At 41.1% G+C, this 23,220-nt stretch overlaps 2 protein-coding genes across 3 annotated transcripts in view; both read right to left on the bottom strand.

The window, feature by feature from the left end:
• Nucleotides 1-356, bottom strand: part of LOC118213397 (LHFPL tetraspan subfamily member 2a protein-like) — a 53,752-nt gene extending 53,396 nt beyond the window's left edge. Inside the window, exon 1 of one of the 2 annotated variants that reach the window (XM_035392308.1) lies at nt 277-356. The gene's annotated coding sequence lies outside the window, so the exon portion shown is untranslated. Of the gene's footprint in view, nt 1-77 lie in introns of both variants that reach the window. The other variant, XM_035392305.1, reaches the window with a different exon arrangement.
• Nucleotides 357-2,128: 1,772 nt separating this feature from the next.
• On the bottom strand, nt 2,129-23,029 carry arsb (arylsulfatase B). Its single transcript, XM_035392165.1, has 8 exons — nt 22,711-23,029; nt 22,398-22,584; nt 21,481-21,671; nt 20,680-20,887; nt 17,376-17,619; nt 15,804-15,874; nt 6,516-6,647; nt 2,129-5,497 (listed from the first exon to the last, which is right to left on the bottom strand). The coding sequence occupies exons 1-8, from the start codon at nt 22,984-22,986 to the stop codon at nt 5,232-5,234; spliced, it is 1,575 nt and encodes a 524-aa protein (XP_035248056.1). The 5' UTR covers nt 22,987-23,029; the 3' UTR covers nt 2,129-5,231.
• Between the last annotated feature and the right edge of the window lie 191 nt (nt 23,030-23,220).

Genomic DNA, 23,220 nt, shown 5'->3' with positions numbered 1-23,220 from the left:
ATGAAAAGCAGCCGCAGTTTAAAATGCTAAACTGGTTGTGTCAATTAAAATAGAGATTTCAACAGTTTTGCACTTACAAATCGAGTTTTCCAGGAGAAATGCCCGACAATGAATGGGACAGAGCCTTCAAACATCCAAGAGGCAGTCGACGTAGCAGCGCGATTCGCGAAGGAGAAGAAAAAACAGTACAGACGTGTCAAACAGACTAAGATAGTCGGATAAGTGTTTTCCTTTCCCTTAGAACCCTAGTTTTCAGTGCACGCGTTTGGTGGTTACCGTTGAGTAACGGAGAGGCATTCTCTGTCAGTGTCACACAATTCAGTCTGCAGTGCCAGCCTATATTATGACGTCGCCTCATTCACAGGCACAACTCCCCCCTCCTCTCACTCCTTTTGTGTTCTCTCCTTTGACTCTACTAACTTCAGTTCGTTTCGTTCAGCTTTCACTTGATTTATATTCACACATCGGAACATTATAAAACAACGGTGTTTGTTTGTGATGTTGTTTTGTAGCAACATCATGTTCATGTTTCTAGAAGCACTTTTATGTATGTGACCCAAGGAGACGCTCTGGTGCCACGAATTCAGCCCCAACCCCCAAGTGCTTCAAACTGCACCGTTATTTCAAAACATTAACCACGTTAGATTCCTGTCCACCATTAAAATTAGGATTATAATTTTTCAATGAACACTTTAGAAATGCACATGCAGTATTTCCGTCTATAATAACTCAACCTTGAATTTTAATACAGTTAAAGTAATTCAATGTGCAATGCACTCTGCAATCTCCCATGAACTGTCTACAGTGTTTTATGCTAAATGCAATTCATTTTAGCTGATATAAAAACCAAGCTACAAGTCTACATCAGCTGAATCCATCATTCCACTTCCCATCTTCCTCACTATAAATTTCACAGACTTCACAAACTCCAAAAAACATACAAGGCTTCTTCAGAATATTTACACTGGTCCCCTGACAGGAGGGAGATTAGAGAAATGGCCAGACTCCAAGGCTGTTTGTATATTGTGATTTGTGGAAGAAGCAATTTCAGTAATTTCAGGCTGGCTGTCTGAAAAGCCATACATACTGACTGCAATCTCAGAAGGCAATGAGTCAGCCAATGGAACCTGAAACAGCACTTGTCACCAAGATCTACATGCTGTCCAATGCAGACAAGTTTCCCAGCAGCTGTTTCCCAAGGAAAAGCCATAACGTCATGCCAGATCAAGCGGACATTCACTAGTTGCATGTGGTCACCATGGTGCGTTTCACAGTGATAGTGCAGGCACGGATGGTCAAATAAACCAAAGAAACCAAATTACCATGTTTCAAGTTATCCTAGCCCAGCTGAAAAAACAGCAGGAACACAAAGCCAAGTTTTAGACTGAAAATCCAAGGACGTCTAAAGAATGACAGTGATTAAGTATTAGTTAACACTGGGGTGTTTATCAAGCATGAACTGACCATGGATCTAGTGTTTACTGTATCTTTAAGCTGGAGAGTAGAATCATGAGGAGCACTCATGAAATGATTCACAATGACAAGTAAACTGACCTTAATGATCCCCCCTACCCCATGTTGAGAACCATTTTGAAACTGTTATCTCAAAAAGCAACAGTGGATGGACCACAAAATACTCATTTTCAGTACATGTGCTTTAGGTTGCAGTCTGTAGTAGAATTTCTCTTGAATCCGAGAAATCCCAGGTAAGTTTTGTGAACTCGCTAAATTCCTTTTGTTGTTTGGTCCAGATAACAGCACACAAAAACACACGCCTTTCATTCCATCTTCTGTAAATCCATTGCTCAAGTGAATCAGATGATGTTCAGTCTGTCAAGGTCGAGGGCCAGGACAGGCTAACTGAAATGATCTGGGAACACAGCAGTGTGCTCACATAGAGACTACATCACAACAGTGAGCTCTCATCAACACCAGCACTGCTTAATGCATTCAGGGCTTGTGTTGCACAACCAGCAAATTGTCCGGCCTCCTCATACACACCCCATGTAAAACAATACAACAGGATGTTTAAGAGGATGTCTTTTCCACTGTATGAAGCATATGTGCACATAGTCTTCCTAAGATAATTAAAAGAATTTCAGCACAAGAGCAGAAACAGTTTAGAAAGTGAAATACAAAAAGAGGTAAGGTTTATTGAGTTGATCTCATTGGAATATGTTTAAACCATTCTATTGTGGTTGGTAAGCTGGGCATAAATACAGAACAATATTACAATTTTCACACACATTGCACACACATACTGTATTTAAATGTAACATAAACATATGGTAAAAAGATTTTCATATATGAATCACAGCCACTGCATTAATCCAATCATCAGCAGTTACTGCAGCTGATTGTATAAACATAGCCATTTAAAAATGATTTGGGCAGAGATAGATTGTTTATCACCAATTTAATATATGCACATATACCCCTAGGTATTGTTACAAGTGTTACATTCGCGCAAACACACACCTATAGTCTTTCCGTTTCATTCATAATTGGTTGCTGGCGTCAAGTGATAATTAACATAACATAACATAACGTAAGACGAGAACAGGCCATTTAGCCCAACACTGCTAATTGGTTGCTGGCGTCAACCAGGTGGTCCTGATATTGGAGCTACGCCCATGTGATTTCTTTATGAGCTCAGGGAAATGCACATGGGGGTGTGAAAGACAAGTGTAATGGCGGGCTAATGCAAAAGGTTTTTTAAAAACTTGTACGTGTTTTGCTGGAGGACGCAGTGTTGTGGCGTTTTTATTTTTGGTTTGCCTCGTTGAGGGGAGTCCCGGAGTCAAGAAGAGCTCCGGTGAGGGCTGAAGTGAAGAAAACGGCCATTTTGAATTTATCTTCATGCCCGCAAACCAGGCGACAGAGCAGCCGAAGCACCTGCAGCCAGCCTTGGGATTCTTTTTTTGGGTTCTTTTTATTCTCACTCCGGCGCCACGCCAAATAGCACTTGCACGGGACGTTGGGACTGACTTGGTCTTTTAAAATAAAAAATTAAAAAAAGAGAAACAAAAACCGAACCAGACCTAACAATAACCAGCGTGAGCTGTCCACCAAAGGGGCAAAGTCGTACTGGCCGGGGAAGTCGCAGGTAATCCCCACTCTCAGGACCGGGTTTGACGCCACCACCAGGTCTTAATTTTCTTTCTAGCTAAATCCCTGCAATACACACGTCCTTTTACGTTGCAACCGTTTCTCACACGTTAATTATAGCATACACAATGGGCATACATACTTAACAGCATACATATCATACATAGCGGGGAACATCATTTGTAACAGTATCCAGCTCTAAAGCTCAGGGCTGTTGAAGGGAACATAGGAATACCACTGGAATCTGGGACATCCCTCATGGTCCAAGCATGCTCTTGGTCCAAACACATCCAGGCCAAATTACAAAAATGGATCCACAGCAGGTTCACTTGAAGTTGGGAGTCCCATACACAACATCAGTGATGAAGAGAGTCACTTACTTGTTGTAACTTACTTTTCCTCATGCCCTTGCTGACAGTTTTACTTATGAAATTATCATTAAGATAATATTATAAAATGCCAATAATGCACAAAACATGTGCTTTAAGAGCATATCAGGTTTTGGCCAACATTTTGAGTAGGGTATTTTTCTAAGTGTACTGAAAAACAATGGGCACTTTAGAAATTTCAGGTAAAAAAAAAAAAAAATGAATGCAACACTGTTAAATTAACAACAACAAAAAAACATTAATTTGACATTTTTGTCATTCCAATGTGCAGACCACTAGATTTACTATGACGTATTCTTTAGGCTATTAATATCTTATTTGAAAACAAAGCATAGTGATTTTACTTTAGCATTCTTCTTTACCTCTTAAATTTTGGTAGAAATGTCTTATGTAGAAAATAAGTGTAAAAAATGTATTTCATCTTTGTGACCTTTTGTGCAAGTTTATTAACAATATTTAAAACAGTAAAAATAAAAATAGTGCAGCAAAACCTCAAAAGGCTAAATTACATTTTTCCAACATTCCGAAAAATTCCTAAATGTGTACACAAGGGATTAACAAGGGATGCGTGATAATATTGGGATTTTTGGGGGTATGAACTGATAATAGTTCAAATGAAATTATTAGTTTTGGCCCAATATTAATATTATGACCAATAATGAAATTATTAGTTTCAACACAATACTAAGATTATGACCAATATGCAGCATACACATGCCAGAGAGGTATTGCATTTGATGCACTGCTGATTCTGAAAATTAAAAGAAAAATGAATGTGCAAAAAGTGGGTACTCAACCTCCAACTTGTTTATATTAATCATTTTCACCAGTCAAACTAACAACCAAAAATCTCTTGACTCATGTGTTCTGCATAATAATAAAATTTAAATATATTGTTTTACAAATATAATTTCTTACATTTGTCCTTTTGTCCCCAAGTTGACATCTGTGCTCATCTTCTTCCATGAAGACAGAACCTGTATGCAATTTGCATTTGTGCTATAATGTAAAAAAGCTTGGCACATGCATGGGTCAACGTGGCTTGGCAAATATTAGTTGATTAGTGATATCACCCCCAAAATTTCCATATAATGCATCTCTAATGTTAACAGATCTCACAAGAAAGCTTTCAAACATTAAAACAAGTATTCTCATTCTGTTCTGCAATAATAAGTCAAGTTTAAAAAGATGTCAGATCCTGAGAATAACCACTGTGAGAGTGTATGGCCTGTTTTAAATCAACATGTCTTTCACATTGGCTTACATAAATGAAAGTGTTTATTCTCAATAGAAACACATTTTTCCAGTTCATTTTGGTCATTGCTGAACTTTCAAAATTGTGTTTGTGAGGAAAAAAGTGAACACTTGCATTTCATGGTCAAAATTAAGGACAAATGATGATTGAATCCAGGCCTGTTTCAAATACTGACAAAGACAGCGTTTCAACACAAAGGTTCCTACATTAGGTTCTTCATATGACAACCCTCCACATTTAGACGTGTCCTTCAAAGGCTTTTCAAATCTGGATGAACTCAAGCTAGCTTGTTAATGCAGCCATAGACTCAAACCAAATTTAACCTTCAGTCCAAATGTCAAAAGCCAGAGGAAAAACTATGCATGACATTGCATGACCAGTGACCCCAAATCCCGTGGCCTCCTGAAGACAGATAAGGTGAAGTGGAGCAGCCCCCTCTCTAACTGAAAAGGCTTTGCTTGTTCGGCCTCTTTCTGGGTCTATTCCCAGGGACCCCAGGCTCCACTGGGCCCCGGGTCACACCTGGGGTCATCATCAGGGAATATGATGGGTTTGGAGGCCTTCTGGTAGTGTTGCAGCCTAGTGAGGAGGAAGTTCACCACTTCCGGGTGTTTCTCAGACACTTCCTGTTTCTCTTCAGGGTCGGACTCCACGTTGAAGAGCATCACCAATTTCAGAGGAGATGCTGGCTTGCTGGCCTCTGATCTGTTGGACAGCTGTGGGGGAGGGAACCAGTAGTCACAACCTGAAAAGTCACAAGGAGAGCAATAGTTTAAAACAAGTTGAACATGCAGTGATAATCACTCATTAGTTGCATTATGTTTCATTAACCCACAGACAGGGTAGGGGATAAACCCTTAAAGATATTTTTTGTAGGAAGATCATTCAATGAGTGGGCTTTTTTTTTTCATATGTCAGTGGAACGTCAGTACCCACACACAACAAACAAAAAACAGACTGCAAGCAAACCTCAACAGCCGCCCCCTTCTTTGTTTGTTCTCTGTTTACTTGAAGCATTCAAGCCAAAGTCGCAAACAGATTTTGGTATATATGAGGGGAGCATTGTTCAAACAGAGTTAGTCTTCTGACCTTGAATGACATTAACCAGGACAAAATTGCCAGGCAGGGGATAGCACACAGTTTACACAACTGCCCGGTGCGCTGTCTCCATGGGAACACCCATGGAGAAGCCTGCACACTCATGGCACTTACAGGCAAATCAATATCTAATGGCACCGTAGGGGCGTCAAAATCCCAGAGGGCTTGAGTGCCCACTGTTTTCTGTTATTTTGCTTTATTTCTCAAGTTTTGCTGCTCAGAACTGAATCAACTGATTATTAATAATTTTCTCCACCATATAATTTACGGTTGAGTATTTCTCAAGTGCTCACAGCTCAAGAAATATTTCCATAACAAGTACTTTGGATTAGTTAATGTACATGCCATTAACGGATTAGACTGGCCAAGTCACTGTAAAGTAAGCCAAAAGAAAAATGACAAACAGTGTGGGGTTGCTCACCACAAAGTGACCTCATTTTTTTATTTTTAAAGAAAAACGCTCATTTCCCAGCACAATATCCAATTCGATTTTTATGATTTCTCCCAGATTAGGCAGTATGACATTGTTTAATGGAGCGTGCTGCATGGCTTTTGCCATACTAAATAAAATTCTGCGACTGGAACAGAAAAAACAGCACTCATTTGCACAATCTCGCACTCAGCTCAAGGGTTAAGTTATGAGTCAGATGAGGACACCTGGGTACCTGGGTATCCAGTGAGCAGTTTCCAGTTCTGGTAGCGGATGGCAGCGTGAACAGACACGTTGAAGCCAGAGTGAGACCACTGGCCTTGACTGAGCTCTGGAGCCAAAGTCAATCTGGACTCCCTGCCAGGACCTGGATGAAGAGAACAGAAGAAAAGCTAAAAATGATGCCCAACAGTGCTTCCAACAATCTGGTCTGACACAGAATTTCAGAGACGAGCCTAAACAAACCAACGTCCGTGTGAGGCGGTGAAACGCAACACCTTTCTAGAGAGTAAACTAAAAGAGGCGCAGTATGGTGGAGAATGAATACCTAAGAAATAGACACTTTCAAGGGAGGCAGTCCGGTGCACCGTATTAAAATAAACATGACATGAAGGAGTCTTTTCTTCTAGAGAGAGGCAATGGGGACATTGCTGAAATGGAAGTTTCAGAGGCAATGATGCACAAATTCCAACTGAAAGATTGCTTCATAAACCGTTCAAGTTTTCCCACAGTACAACATCTAGACAATCCCAGGAAATAGAACAGGCTGCCTAAATTGCACTAAACAATCGATTCCATTGTAATTTCATCAGAAGTAACTTCCCGGATTTTTTGAATTGGTGCAGCTGAAGTCCACATAGAGGGATAAGGTTCTGGTTAGGAATGAAAGGGAGGGTTTTGATTTGGACCAACAATAAGGGCCTGGCTACCTTGCATAACTACCCTTACTGGGGTTTTGGCACAGATTATTTGTACACTTAAACCTGCCAATATCCAGCCTCTTAAAAAAAACATACATCAGCAAAAAGTAGCAGAAATATATCTTAATTATGGCTTAAAAGTCTTAATATATCCATGATGCTCTTGTTGTATGACGATTATGCTGTACTGCGCATTTCCTGTCACGCTGAGGTCATGGCCCATAGTTTTGGTTTCCAAAACCATGGGCCGTTCCACGCACAATCCTCACACGCAGTATATTTACTCACACATCTGGATCCTAACGTGTTTAAAGCTGACAGAGGAAATGAATGAAGTTTGTTAATGTATTACAATGCACAATTGTATAATCAGGATCTTAAGCATTTTGAGAACAAATGTTGATGCATTCCATGAAGTGCTTACAATCTAAATCCTCAGGGTGGGCACAAAAATCTCACAAAAGGCCACAGGCATTGAACATGGTTGACCACAACAGTGTGTCCTTAATGGCATACTTGCAAGTAATTAAGACCAGTTCACTTTAAAAAAAAAAAAAGAGAAAAAAAAGCATTTCCTCAACATCCGTGGTCTAAGCACAAGGCCAGTTTCTCTCTTCAGAGTTAATGAGTGCAATCAGCACAGTAATGTTTTATTGCTTTCCTTTATTCGAGCATGCTTTCCACGGCCCACTAGCTATAGTAAAGAGACACAAAACTGCTGAATTTTACTATCTGGGTTGACCCTGCAAAAATACTGATGTCACTGACCTAGTTGCTGTCTTTTTGACTCAGTCTCTGTCAATGTCCCAAGGAGAACAGAGCTCTTTTCTTTGCACTGCCCTTGGGGGAACCTCTCTTCACATTCACAAACAATAGAGAGGCACTACTAACAGCTTCCCACATCTGGATCCAACTCTACAGCAGGGGAGTTCGTAAGCGGGATGTGGAGTGGGGGAAAGATTTGGGAAATGTCCAGCGCCCCTTTGCACCTACATAAGTCACAGTTAGACCATGACATATTCTGGAGGTTTGGATCCTAGCTGTCACTGAGCCACTGGTCGTGTTGAGGCCGGAGGTACTGTTTATGCTGCTGGCACAGTTAACTTGCAGTGATTTATCGAGTTTGATTTTTAGACAGGATTTTGGATTTCCTGGTTGAAACCCCATGGTTTTTAGATTCAAGGCGATCAAGCAAGAAACAGAATGTGTCCATCCAAAAATATTTAAGTTTACATAGATTTGGTTAATAAAAGTGCCTGTTCTACAGCCAATGTATTTGGTGATGAACAAGTAACAGGAAGACAAGCTAACAGGGTTGAATAACTTATTTAAAACTACTAGAAACTGAGTTCTGAGAAACTGATGTACACCAGCTAACCGTTTAACCATACGCAAGATAAATTAAATTCCAATCTTGTGTAGATCTCACACCTATCTCTCATAATAAACAACCAAACATTAATTTCAAATATATAAACTAAATTACTAATTTGCAATAACAACTAAAAAATAAAAAATTAAATTATTTTCAGTAATAATCATTTAACTCATTTAATATCCAAAAATGAACAAATATAGTACTGCATGTCCTGAATAGCTACGGTCCAAGGAATGAACCCTGGGGGACACACAAGGTTTTTATTGATGATTGACACAGCCATACTGTAATGCTCAAGGAAAACATAAAACATTTGTCCTATATAAGGAAACAAATGATGTTTCACACAATCTATTTTTGAATGCATGATCATATGTGACAAACATCAGGCACAATACAGTTTGATTGCTGCATGTTTGTGACATATTCCATGTTCCAATTATATTTCTCTGGCTTTCAACTTGATAACACGTATTCCAAAGCCAATTGTTTCAACTAAATATCACAGACATAAATAGTTGTTGGTGGCTGTTGGTGGCTGATCATTTAACACAGAGGTGTCCAATCTTATCCAACAAGGTCCAGTACACTTGAATAGGTTCAATTGTACCTATTCACTTTTTTAATCTCAGCCCAACACCAATACAGGCTATAGTTTGTGGAGCCAGATGCTAAAACGCTACCTTATTATTTTTCATATTTTTAACTCTTGCTGAAAATTGGAGCAATGTATTGACCATCCTGTTTCATGTGAGGCACAACAGAGAATTTGTTGGAAAGTTTGGGGATGGGCATGCAGAAGCATGACCTGTAATGTCATGGTTCAACATCCTGTTGACATTGCAAGAGTGCAGTTAATAAATTGAGTGGCTGCAAAGTCCTGGATATAGTGCAGATTATAATAATAATCAACACACTTCTTTGATTTGTAGATGACTCAAGTGGACAATTAGAGACAAGTAGTTCCTTAAAGATGGCTTTGAATCAGTAATACAAATTTTTTAATTAGGCCACAGGTCCTCCTAGAAGATCAGGTCTTTGGTGATATATATGCATATTTTTCAGACCTCTTGATTCATAAAATGCTTATCTTTGCATTCCAGGGGACTAGACTTCTGTCAGGGTGGCCTACCTTGAACTAAGTTCTGTTATTTCCTCTGTCCTCACAGCAAGAGAGATAATACAACTTTGAACACCCTCTAAGCATTTCCACACAGGGCAAAATTGTGTTCCAGTCTCCAGCGAAAGAGGAGCACTGCCACAGCGAGACAGACTGTCAGGAAACCTCAGGATACTACTTGACAGGGGCCAGAACTGACTGAATGCACTCATTCTGACAGGGCAATCAGGAAGAGCCCAATTTTGAACATGGGTCTGGATGCGAATCGGTTTATTACAACTCAAGAGTTCTGCCCAGTGTTCTTCTGACATGCCTGACAGGAGCGAAATATGTGAGCGCTACTCCAATAACAGCTCTAGTCAATGAACATAGTCGGGCGAGGAGATGACAAGAGGGTGGATGGAAATACACAATATTTATTTTCATTCAGTTTGGAGAATCATACATGTGGTTTGATTCAGTCCCATATTCACATGTTTCAATCCATTCAAAAACTGTTGCAATGTGGTCCAAATGACTCACTTCAATGACAATTTTGTGCAGTTTGCCAAATGAAAACAGGCACATAAAAATGTTTGTTAGTTCATTTTTATAAAAGCAACAGATATAAGGGCTTTAATTAAGTTTACATATAAATAATACACATAAAAGGGGAAAGTTGTAAATCTGCAAAGTTACCCTACATTGTAATGCCTTGCTGGCCAGTCCACCGCCCTTCCATCAGGCCGCTACAAATGGCTGCTGAACGCCTGGTCTTCAATCTGCCTAAATTCACATGTCATGAAACTTCTGAATCCCTCTCACTGGCTTATGGTGGCTCCCTGCATTGAATTCAGATCTCTCACCCTTACATACCAGGCTGTGAATGGTACTGCCCCTTCCTACCTGCAGACAGTGAACACACCAGACACTCCAACCAGAGCTCTCTATTCAGCTTCCACTCACCAACTGTCTGGGCCCCAACTCTTCTCCATCCTCATCCTCATCCTCATCCCGCCCCCCCTCCCCCCCCCCCCCCCATGGTGGAACACCTTTCCTCAATCAGCCAGATTCATTGGCCGCTTTCCTCAAACATCTAAAACATCTGTGGCTTAAAGATGTTGTAAGGCGATGTTTTCGTCTGCAATTAATAATGTCCTACAGGAACTGTCATCGCGCAAGTATATGTGCCGCAATGAAATTAGCCATGGTCAGGTTTTTGCTGCACAATGCTTTTTCAGTCTAACTTTGATGCCTCCTCATGTGGCTTGTGAGTGGAGCTTGAGCCAAGAAAAAGTAGTGCTTACTTTGAAGTACACACCTTTAAATGATTTCAAGTGAAAACACTTGCGATCACAGGCTCTTGTGACAATCTCCATTTCACAATGTTGGCAACATTTTTTTTCCCAAAGAATGGTGTTGAGGATTCTGTTCTTATAGATATCCTGGGCTGGCTACTCCAAAATCATCTCATTCATTCCTTATTGAAGAAATAATGAGGAATGAATAGGAAACGCTGACACATTTTTTCAAAGCACTGGAAAATACATTTTGCATTTATGCTAGAAAACCAGGAAAAATTCATTATGGTAAAAAACCATAAATTTACCATAAAAAAACATTATGGTAAATTGAATATTGCATAGAAAAAGCAAGAGAAAAGTACGACAATTATAACATGGCTTTTACATAAGTAATTTGTACATACATGTGTATAAACCCACATATGTGGCAAAAGTGTCAGATAACCAAACCTTTCCATCTATTTGATATGGAGATAGCAGAGGCTCAACCCAAGCATATTGTAGGACTAAAGGATTTCAGAGAGCAGCTCTGGCATGGCAGGGGATTATTAATTGAAAACAGTCAACTAGATCATAGCACATCAGTGGGCTAAAATAGAAGAAATAATAACTTTGTGAAACAAAGGCCATCGTCTGTTCCAGGGAGGGCAATTACAGCCCCGGTGACCTTCCTGGACTGCGCTGTGTAAGCGGTCCACGTGCCTGACTGACGGCTGCATAACTGCAGCCTGGAAGAGCCGCAGAGCATGAATTAGCCAAGCAAACCATACCAAAAACCGGTCTTCCAATAAATAAGCTTCCATAAACCCAGGAGGGAGGCAAGGAGCCCACTCCCCCCCCCACTGACACATCCCCTATCCCACTGCCCTGCCCCCAGTGGGTGGAATGTTGCCATTAGTGGGTCTGCTCCCCAGAATGCATTGTGATAAGAGGGCTGATGCTGACAATGGAAGCAGCAGGAGGGGAGGACTCCTTCCTTGTCTGGCTCTCCACTAGGGCGAGGGGCCTCTTCTGTGTCCCACTCTAACAGTGGGGCACTATAACTGCTCTGCACCTGCTAACTTCAATGTAACAAAGTTAAATTTTTCAGGCATTCCTCCTTTAAACATACAGTGTAGTCCTTAACTATTTGGACAGTGACTCAATTTTTGTTGTTTTGGCTCTGTACTCCAAAACCCTGGAGTTCAAATGAAACAATGAACGTGAGGCTAAAGCCCAGACCGTCAGCTATAATTTGACGGTATTTACATCCGCATCGAGTGAACCATGTAGGAATTACGGCGCTTTTATACAGTTTTATTTTTAACAAATCACATCCACAGTTCTGTTAGATCAGGGGTGTCCAATCTTATCCAAAAGGGGCAGTGTGGGTGGGTGGCGCAGGTTTTTCTACAAATTAACATTTGATGTACTGTATACCAGTTATATAATGTTTTCTAACTCTAGATTATCATTTGATGACAGCTGCCACAATTATTTTTGCATGTGAATTTGCCTTCCCTTGAGATCCTGTAGAGCACTCTCTATATAAGCACTAAGCACTAGCACTAGCATCGAAGCACTTTTCTCAGTGTACAAATAACCTGAATAACTTGCTTCAGAGAGGCTATTAGATTAGCTTTTTTATTAGCATTAAGTAATCAGAAAGAAAGAGCGAAGCGGTAAGAGCCTGAGAGTCTCTGGCTGTGTGACTCACCGAGCGGAGGCTGCGTCTGGCCCTCGAACACACAGCCCTTTGTCGTGAACACAGAGAGAGATCCCGACCCCGGCGCACACACAGACCAGGTGCCCCGCACCCTCTCAAAAGCAGACGCGCTCCCCTCCTGCACAATATTTTGAGGATTAGGGGAAAATGTGCGCACCCCACTGGGTCCCACACAAAGGGGAGCCAACATCTGCGGTCACAAGACCTGGTTCCTCGAGTCTCCCCTCGGGATCTGTGCTTGAATCACACTCTCAACGCCTCATTGTTTCACAAGTCCGGCTGCTCAGGTGCGTGTGGAAGTTTATTCATCCGGCCAGGAACTTATCAAACATTATTCATGGACCATAACATGGCTATATGCAGTGCCCTCCAAAATCATTCACGCCCTCAATAAAGATGAGTAAAGAAAAGCAGTATAAAATAAACCACATAGGTAATTTATACAAATACAGTTACTCAGAGAAAAAGATTTTTCCCAAAAAGATGTTACAAGCATTCACACCCATTTCCACTACTTTTTCCATTATCCCTTGGCCAGGATAAAACTACAGTCATCTTCTACAGTGTTTCCTGAGATTGGGTGAACATACTGGAGCCTATTCTTCTTTTCAGATTCTTTCAAGATCCTTTGGTCTGCACTTACTGATCCAGAGATTGAGTGGTGTGCCCAATTCTTTTGGAATTAAAAATATAATTAGACTTAATTTTAAAAAATTGTTCTGAAACGCCAAATAGTCAGTAATACATACAATATGCTGAAGCTGAATTGAATCTGTATTTCCATTCATGAGAATGAATATTATTTTTAATGTGATAATGCAGTTTTAAATAATTTGCTATGATTGAGTTCTCATTAGCTATGTATATGAGAGACAAATAATAACACCAAATAATTAAATAAATAATTAATCAAAGAAATAAATGGCAATTCAATGGAAAAGCTCAAAGTGGACATAGTTAAATCTGTGGTTGATGGCAGGCAATGGAAATCAATTATTTTCGGTCACAAACGTTCTAACTGACAGCCCATATACACTCTAAAATAACTCTGAACACACTGGAGCCAACTATATCATGCCCAAACCGACAAGTGCCCACAAAGTGGACCAAGCATCATAGTTAAGTGCACGCTTTAAGAACGTGCGTAGCCATTGATAGTGTATAGCCATTCCAGCCTTCTCAATCGTCACTGCTTGAAAGAAAGGCAGACTCGGGTTTCACAAAACGTTACTTATGAGCAGCGAAGCGGCAGAGGTTTTCACGGGTTAACACATTTAATGAATTGTGTCAGTACTCTTCAGAGAAACAAAACAACATGACAAAGGGCATATCCAAGGAACAATATAGCTATCTAAAGCAATCTTTAGTTTTAGGACTGCAGCTCATTTTTATCAGATATGTATATTAAACAAAAAACTAGGAGACAGACTCATTTGTAAGGGCTAGAGTTCATTATGATTAATACCCCTGTCAGTTTCACATATAGAAAAACAGATGTGAGAATGCAGGTGTGTGTGTGTGTATGTGTGTGTGCGCGCGTGCAAGCGTGTGCCTGTGCTTGTGTGTGTGCACATTCAAATGTCTGAGAGCCAATATTCAGAGAGAAGGACAACATTTTTTTTCGCATCTGGAGCTCTTGGCTTCCTGCACTGACCATTCAGACAAATGAAATGAGACAGTTCTGAACCTAGGTTCTCTCGTGCCTTACCATCTACAAGAACATTCGTACTTCGCTCAGATGGCCTACTTTTCCCTGAAAACTCACAGGAATATAGAGGATGACATCATTATGACTCAACTCAAACAACTCAGAGATATTAAGGCTTTGGCAGGGGGCCTACTAACACACCCAGCTGTAATTAAACAGGAAACAAGAACGTTCTGCAATTTCTCACATCCATAACAACAGAACTTTCTGCAACTCCTCACGTCCAGTCTAAGATGCTTGACGACTCCAGGGAATATCACAACGCTTTACAGCCCTATGCCTTTATCAGTTTGAACTCTTACTTCTCTGCCAAACTGAAGGAGAATAAAATATGACACTTCAGCAAGCACGCAAAGCACCACTGAGATCACACAATTACATTGATATTCCTTCCATGGCATAACAAAAACAAAAAAAAATTGTTTTCACAAACATAGCAAATAATTCACATGTTTCACATGCACACTGCAGCATGCTGCCACTCAGTTCTTATGCTGGAGGGCCACGGGCCTTTTTTGCAGTCAGGTACAATATAAACCAATAATCTTATTGAATACGTATCAGTTTACCCACTCAGCCCTGACAGTATTGATGATGTAAAGAGAGCTAGGGCGTGCACTGGATTAATGGGCCCCATAGGAAAAGTTCAGATGGATGTACAATTTAATGGTTCATATAAAAAAAACAACAACTGTTCAGTCCGCCATCTATGGTTTGATTTGCGCACGTTCGGTTACGTTCGCTAGTCTAGCATTTCACAACGACTTCATTACATTCTGATAACCTTTTGTCGCAGTTCACCAAAAACATTCAGAACTGGACCAAACCAAAAATGTGACACCTAAACTGTGAACTGAATGAACCTGTGAGCTGTTGCACCCCTACCATGTACAATATGTTCCTGTGTGCCTACACTATCCACGACCGTAATGTGCAACTTACCACCTTATAAATATATATATAATGTATATTATTATCACTTACATATAAAAAAGTTAAATATTTGCAAGGAGTATGGTATTATATGTACTATAATCCATGCAAATACCACTAATACCAATACCTGTACCTTATGTAAAATATTGCACCAGTATTTTACAGCGCATATGCAACATGTAAAGTATATTACCATGCAGAATGGTGAACACTCAATGTACAGCACATATTGTACCAAGTGAAAAATACAACTCACTGCCTGGTTCACAAAACTATGCAGCATTCGCAAAACATGGAACTATGCAAAACATGAAAATAAATGTGCCGTTTGCCTTTTACGGGTCCTATTTCTGTCATATAAACGGCAACAACCAGCCATGATTATAGCCATGATCTTATAACTGTTTTGTGGGAAATGCACCAAACAAGACCAATGGGAGGCAGAGGGGTGCTTCTACGCGTTTTGTACTCACAGGGTGCGATGTCATCATACAGGGGGTCTATATTGTGCAGCAGCTCCAGTCTTGGCGAAGACGTCCCTTTGCTGAAAAAGGAACAATTGTTTCTTTTTTAACAGTTCTCTTCCAACCACCAGCCCTCCACAAGGGTTCTCCAGAGCAGATTGCAGGTTTCCACTTTTATTCCGAGCTGCCCGAAGGACATCTGCAGTGTAAATCCTGCCATTAAAGTATTTACAGAGCTGTCAGGGCTGGAGGTTGCACTCTAGCAAAAAGCCACACGTGACATCCATTAGGATGACTAGGATGTAAATAGGAAGTGGAGTGGGTCTTGGGCACAGTTAATGATAGTTAGATGTTTGTAGTTAGGGGAAGATGCACACATCCACGCACACACACACACACACACACACACACACACAAAATCACCATCCCACAAGAGAACAATGTAGCCCTGTAGGCAACACACACAGGAAGAGAACAGTGAAAGACCGCCGGCTTTCAATAGTCTTTTCCCCTTTGTTTATGGGTCTTTATCTATAATGAATTCTGCAGGTTATTTCAGACCACACTGTAAATTCCTTTTCCTCTAAAGTGCAAATACACTTCCTTCCTTCACAGATAATTAGTCCGTATCATTGCTTTCTACTGAACAGCATGCAGGGCATGTGGAGTCTCTTAGAAAATTTGTTTTTATTTCATTTTCCGCCAAAAATTCAAGAAACTACTGGTTATTCAGAATTCAGGCTTGCATAGAGAAAACTGAGAATTGCTTAAATTTTCAAATGTTTCAAGATCAAGACAATTTGAGGCAAACATCAATTATGTATACATGTACTGACATATTCTAATGGCCTGAACAAAGTGTCCTTTGCCATCCTGGGAAAAAAGCTAAAATGGCATAAACAGCTTAATAGACAGCAGTGTTCACCAGTGCCACAGATTTTCCATTGCATCCTAACTTTCCTCTCAGCAGAACACAGTGCAAACTCACCAAGCAGGCTTCTTTCTAATCTGGTCCATTATATTCAGTAGAAATACACAAAGCGACAGAGAAAGTAAAGACTGAGACGAAGGCTGGTGGCTACAGGAGGCAGGTATGTTATTACAAGTGGGTGTGTCAGAGTGTTTGATTTGTGTTGCCACTGGATGCAGGTGTCTGATTGGTAATTATTGGGTGTGTCCCAGGATTTGAGGGCTGAATTGTCTACTCTAGTCTCTAAGTCCATTTCCTTGTGATTTTAGCATTACACCAAAACGGACTTCCAAAAGAAGCCAGACCACACTGGTGGTTTTATGTGATTGGCATTTTAATGTTGCAAAATGAGTACAGAAAATATCAGCATGGACTATCTGATAGATTCAAAAATTTCATGACAGAAGAAGCACAATCTGAACAATATATGTATTTTAGATTTGTAATTAAAAATAAAATTCATGCATGAATCTAGAAAGCCAAAGGCCCCTGGAGACTAGCGTTCATGGGACACTCAATTTAGAGAATTTCCATTGGTTTTACACACACCTTCGATCACTAACAATACAACTGAATTGATTCTGGGAAAGTGAATGTGCCTCATAACCCACCTAATGGTGTTCCAGATGTCAAAGCCATCCAAAGGCAGGGTGCCATTGGTGGAACCGCCGGCCAGGCTCACGAGAGTGGGCAGCCAATCAGAGATGTGGATAAGCTCCCTGCTCACAGTTCCGGGATGTGCAAGCAGCGGGCTGGCCACGAAGCCTACGCCACGCACTCCTCCTTCCCAGAGTGACCACTTCCTGCCCCTCAGAGGCCAGTTGTTGCCGCCGGCCAACGTCTGCCCTCCGTTGTCTGCCAAAAGAACGACAGGTCACCCTCAGCGACAAACCCAGCATTTTGTGAAGAACTACGTATTCAAGGAATATGAAAGGAATAAGCCACTTTATGAAACTGTGAAGAGGTTTGTTTTCCATGCCCAGTTTACGAAACCATACCCCAATGACATTCTTTAAACCAATTTTGAAGAAAGAGCATATATAAATTATATTTCTCTTTATGTACATATCTTTGTCCCTTTTCAATGTCCTAGAAATGAATACATTCCTATTTGTCAGCAGGCACATGTCAGGTCAGATGATATTTAATAACTCTAGCATTACAGAGTCAATGCACACAGATATTCCAGTGGTACTACTTCAGACAAGAACAATCATGAGCTGAAAAGGAATAATTCACATTTACTGTATCTTTAGCTTAATCAAATTTAATAATAGGACTGAAGCACGTGCTCATATCACAACCAGTAGAGTGTGGAATCCTCAGCTTCCTGTCTATCGATCTCTCACCTGTATGATGTCTGTAACTTTTCCCATCATGCCACTGGTGTTCGCATTCTGGTTCCCTGCGGTACTCCCCTGACACTATGCATGTATCCCTGCCACCTCGTTCTCCTTCCCTGCGATGCCCAAACTGCTTCTGTTTGTTGTCTCAGGTGTTACAGGCCTCACCTGGCAGCTGCCTCATCTCCTTCTTTGTAAGTCTGTTAAGTTTTAAGTGTCAGATAACTGCTTCCTTCCCCAACCTCAGTCCGAGGCTCGTAAATCTTTCTATTGGCGGTAGCCATGCCTTTCCAAAATATAAATCAGAATTTTACCCCCCTACCCATTTGGTACAGCCCCTGTCCTTGTGTAACCCTTGAGCATAACAAGTGTCTCTGGTTAACGTTTTCACAATTGTCTGGGAAATATTAAAATGGGACCCACAAGTAGCTACGACTTTCTCATTAAACATTCTTAATAACCAGCAGATTCCAGGCGAACCGAAGACCCAGACAATAAAAATAATAAGCAAGTTCAATACATTACGGCACTCTGGCCTTTTAGGGGAACAGTTTGTTTGAGATATAAAAAAATAGGTCTCTGTTTCTCACACATATACTCTTTGGAATATTGCTGCCCAGGTCATGAAAGTGGTAAAAATCTGTGATAAAAATGGTAAAAATCTGGACTTTATTTGGTTGCACCCCTCCCCCATCCCCACAACCCCCACTATACCACACAATTCTGAGCAGATCTGAGGAAGACAGTGGTAGGAGGTGTGCTCACTGAGAAGAAACTACATTTTTAAGGAATGCTACTTCAGACAGACTGGCAGTTTTTTCCAGGCCTGTCCAGTGTCAACACCGTCAGCCAATCACAGAGCTGCAACTATCCCATTGGGAAGCATAAGGGAGTGTGTGTGTTCATGCAGCAGACGTGGGAGGAGTAAAATTCTGGAAAGCACTTTTTTCTCCAATTTTTTTTTCAGTCTGGTCTCCCATTCTCTGCCAACACACTTTCCCATCAGAACTGCTCTTTAATGCTTACTGCACACCTTATTTAAATACTTAATTGTCTTTCAGTTTGAATTTGAATAAGCTGAATTTCAACCCCGACGTAGTTTTTAGAATGCTTTATTTTTTAAATGTTTCGGTTCAGCCGTAACTAGCAAGAGTTGTGATAACAAACATTACCAGTCTTCTGAAACAAAAACATGAGCAAATTCAGAGGAAAACAGCACTAGGCCTATACAGTACACAAACACAAACACCCACACACACACACACACACACACACAAACACACACAAACACACATGCACACACACGTATACCTTTCAGGTAAGTGACCATCATGGTAATCAGGAGACAGCATGATGCAAGTATCTATACTTCATGAAGCACTGTCCACTAGGACTTCATATGAAAACAACGTTGGCACTTCAAAGCACACTGGTCTGTGCTCTCTCTTTCTCTTTTCCTCCCTCTCTTACTGACTCCTCTGCCGCAGCACTGGGAGAAAAACACTCCCACTGCTTCAAATGGCAAACATGTCCATGGAGAATTTTGGGATTCTTTTCACTTCTTTCTTTGTTCCTTGCTGATAAATTAACAGATCTGTGACTATCATTTGGGCATTACAGACGGCTGCAGTTCAACTGTGAGCTGGTAGTCAATTTCATTTGTTTGTGCACTGTGCATTTCACAGACATCCAGAAACCCTGTACAGCTATAGAGTTGCACATGTTAACTGACAGTATAGTGGTTTGCTTACATCATAAACCACAGGAGGAAGGACGTTTACAGTTGAAGCTTTCAACACTAATATCAAGGAACAAAGTAAATGCAGAGTAGTGGCAAATTTTTTTGGCCGGGGGACGGGGGACGGGAGCACTGCGCCTAATTTTATTAATGTCGATCCATGCAAAAAGTCATCCAGTTGAGACTACAATGACTACGATAATGAAGTCCTGTGATCACAATATAAGCAGGAGTACAGAAGGACTGAATGAAGCAGTGAGAAATCAGACAGTTTTCTACAGTGGTGTAGCCCCCCCTTCTGGATATCTCTGTTGTTGCAGAAACCGACAAAATACTTTAATATCTTTTGACCAATGTACTGCATATATGTATCAAAGTCTGGACAAATACTGGTAGCCAACTTGGAAAAATAACACCAGCAGACCAATAAAAATAAATTCACTGAATAAAAACTAGTGCCATTTAGGCATATTTATATTAGCTAAGGCCGGGCATACTCCAAGTGCCAGCTGCGAGGTGGACAGACTTTTTGAGGCTAATATTTTGGGGCTACAGTGATTGATGACTTTGGTAATTGAAATACTGTACAAACCAGTAAGCTGTCAAATATGTTAGAACTATCAGCACACTGCTGGCAAGGAAGATTTAGCAGTTTTTCCTTGCCATTTTTCCCTGACTGTCCCATTACAAAGACCAGAATTTCCAGGGATGGCTGTGGGTTGATTTTTTTTTTTTTAAAAGAAGAGTAGACCAGCTACATGTGTCAGGCAGACTCACCCTTTCCAACATTCCATAAATGTCCTGGCAACCTAAGATTGTGAGCAGGGTCCCTACCTGTGGAGAATACCAGCACAGTGTTGTCCCACAGTCCCCTGTCCCACAGCGCCTGGGTGATGTTGCCCACTGCCTCGTCCATGGCCGACACCATGCCCGCGTACTCCCTGCGGTGCGGGTCTCTGATGAAGCTGTAGGGCGCTACGTAGCTCTCGGGGACCTGCAGTGGGGCGTGGACCGACTGCAGCGCCACGTACAGGAAGAGGGGCTGGCGAACAGGACAACAGATCAGTGTGAGTAACGCCCCGAGCCTTTAACGCACACTCCGCCCATGAGGAGTGACTGAGCAACACCAGAGTCACAAGTTCCAAACCGAGACCTTGAAGGACAATATGTCCGTGCAGCCACACGTTTAACGCTGCATCAGTGATCTGCTGTTATGGTCGTGTTATAGTTAGTTACCGTGCATGTGCCAGTGTCCATCTAACCTTAAATATATAATTAATAAACGTCAATCTTTTGTGCAGTCTGACTTACCTCCAGTCAATACTAGAATAAGTAAATGGATGCAGATCATTGAACAAACACAACTCAAACCTAATTAAACTAAAAACCAGAAAACAAATCAAATGTACATGAATGGTGCCAATGTAGTAATACTTCTGTACAAAACTGTAAGAATTCATTCAACTTCACAGTTTAGGAACAATTGTGAATAATGTAGCAATGTGGTCATGATGGAATAATACAGCTATCTATAAAGGGCAGTCACAGCAAGCTGGTAGTTGCTATTAACTGAGGGAATGTACATAAACATATCATAATTAATGCAAAGCAAAATTATGAACGGTTTATATTTACCTTCTGCTGGTCATGTTTTACAATGATGCTGGTTACTCTTTCAGTGAACAGGTGGGTGGAATAGTGACCACTGTACCCTGTGGCTACCTCCTCTCCATCCCTGAGGTCCAGGGCGCAGCGGGTCAGGTTCTGAGGGGGTACGACATAGCAGCGATGGTGACTGAAGTAGTCTTCACTTCCCGTGAGGTAGCCTATGAAAGACCCGGCAAGATAAGCACAGCGATATAGATTCTGACATAGAGCGACACCATGCACAATGCTAGAAAGAAGCATTCATTGCAACGACAAGTCTGCAGAGGAACATCTGAAATAGTTTGCATTTGTCCAAAATTGCCATGTTTAATAGTTTCATTCTAGTTTTTCTATCTCCATTAATTACTTTCAATTTACGCGAGTTCTACAGATTTTAGGCTTGAGAGCTTATCACTAGCGAACTTGTTCATTGGCTGTAATTTATTTCTTGTTTAAAAAACAAACAAAGAAAGAAAAAAACATTAGACCTACATTGATGTTAAATTGTAAGAAACGTGTATCTGTTCTCATTGTCTGAAATCGTGTTATTGCAATTTACGTCTACTGCATTGTTGATGAGGCAATGTAGCCGACTTGTGTAAGTGACATCCCTTTAACGGACTGCTCAACGGTGCGGTGTTATTTCTACATTATTTTTTGGTGTGCATGTCAAAGGATTAGGTAATTACTGTATTCACAACAATTTACTTGGAACAATCATTTGCTGTGCCCAATGATAAACTGTACAATACAAAAAATTAATAGATATACGGTAGTAGCCTACACATCCCAAAAGGCATCTACGGAAGCGTGCGCCCAGCCCATTATCTTTCGGCAAAAACTTCTGTTACAACTTCTGTTGTGGCATCAGGTCAAACAGGATCAGAGCTGGGTCCAGGACTTACCGAAGTAGGAGTCAAATCCCCTCCGGGTTGGAAAACAGTCTTTCTTATACATGCCCAAGTGCCACTTGCCCACCATGTGTGTGGCATAGCCCGCTTCCCTCATCAGCTGGGGCAACAGCTTTTCTTGCAGGGGCACGCAGTACGGCTGGCACGGCCAAATAATCTGATGTTGCATGCCTGTACGGATCTGACACATGGAGAGAATAAAGCAGAATTGCCTTTTAAAAACCATTCTATGCTTTTATAGTTTAAATTGTTTCAGCTATTATGTTGATGCAATTTGCTCGTCAGGCAAATGTCCCCTGACACTCACCTGATATCTTCCGGTCATGAGTTGGTTTCTGGACGGTGTGCACAGCGGTTGAACATAATAATTCTCCAGTCTGACTCCTTGTGAGGAAAGTTTGTCAAGATTTGGTGTTTTGATTTCAGATCCGTGATACCCCACATCGTTCCAGCCGAAATCGTCAGCCAAAATAAATACAACATGCGGTGGCTTTGCGGCCGTTTCCTTTGCCTCGAAAAATAAAATATTTAAGACTAAGCAAATGCATAAAGCTGTAAAGCTCGAATGGGTTACTGCTATCATCCTTCCAATCGCTCGGAAACAAACTGAACAAGGAAGTAACTGCCAGTGCTTGTGACACTTTCCTGGCGATTTAAAGACACAGGCGCCTCGGAGTAAGTGGCATGCATGCTGAACTGTGAAACACGTACGGTGAAGAAACGTAGATGGTAAATTGTGAGTGAATGGTGTGTGCCCAGAGATAGATTGGCGGCATGTCCAGGGTGTATTCCATGTAGACTGTGGAAAAATATGTAT

Source organism: Anguilla anguilla, chromosome 14 (assembly GCF_013347855.1).
Source record: "Anguilla anguilla isolate fAngAng1 chromosome 14, fAngAng1.pri, whole genome shotgun sequence".
NCBI classification, from domain to species: domain Eukaryota; kingdom Metazoa; phylum Chordata; class Actinopteri; order Anguilliformes; family Anguillidae; genus Anguilla; species Anguilla anguilla.
Note: the sequence above shows the minus strand (reverse complement) of the source record. Positions and strands in the feature narration are given on the sequence as shown.

Coding starts and splice junctions, on each gene's coding strand:
- arsb (XM_035392165.1), bottom strand. CDS start 22,986: ATGATAGCAGTAACCCATTCGAGCTTTACAGCTTTATGCATTTGCTTA. Junction 17,620..20,679: donor TGTGCTGGTATTCTCCACAG/GTAGGGACCCTG, acceptor TTCTTTTGGCAG/ACAACGGAGGGCAGACGTTG. Junction 15,875..17,375: donor GACATCTGGAACACCATTAG/GTGGGTTATGAG, acceptor TTCCTTTTTCAG/CAAAGGGACGTCTTCGCCAA.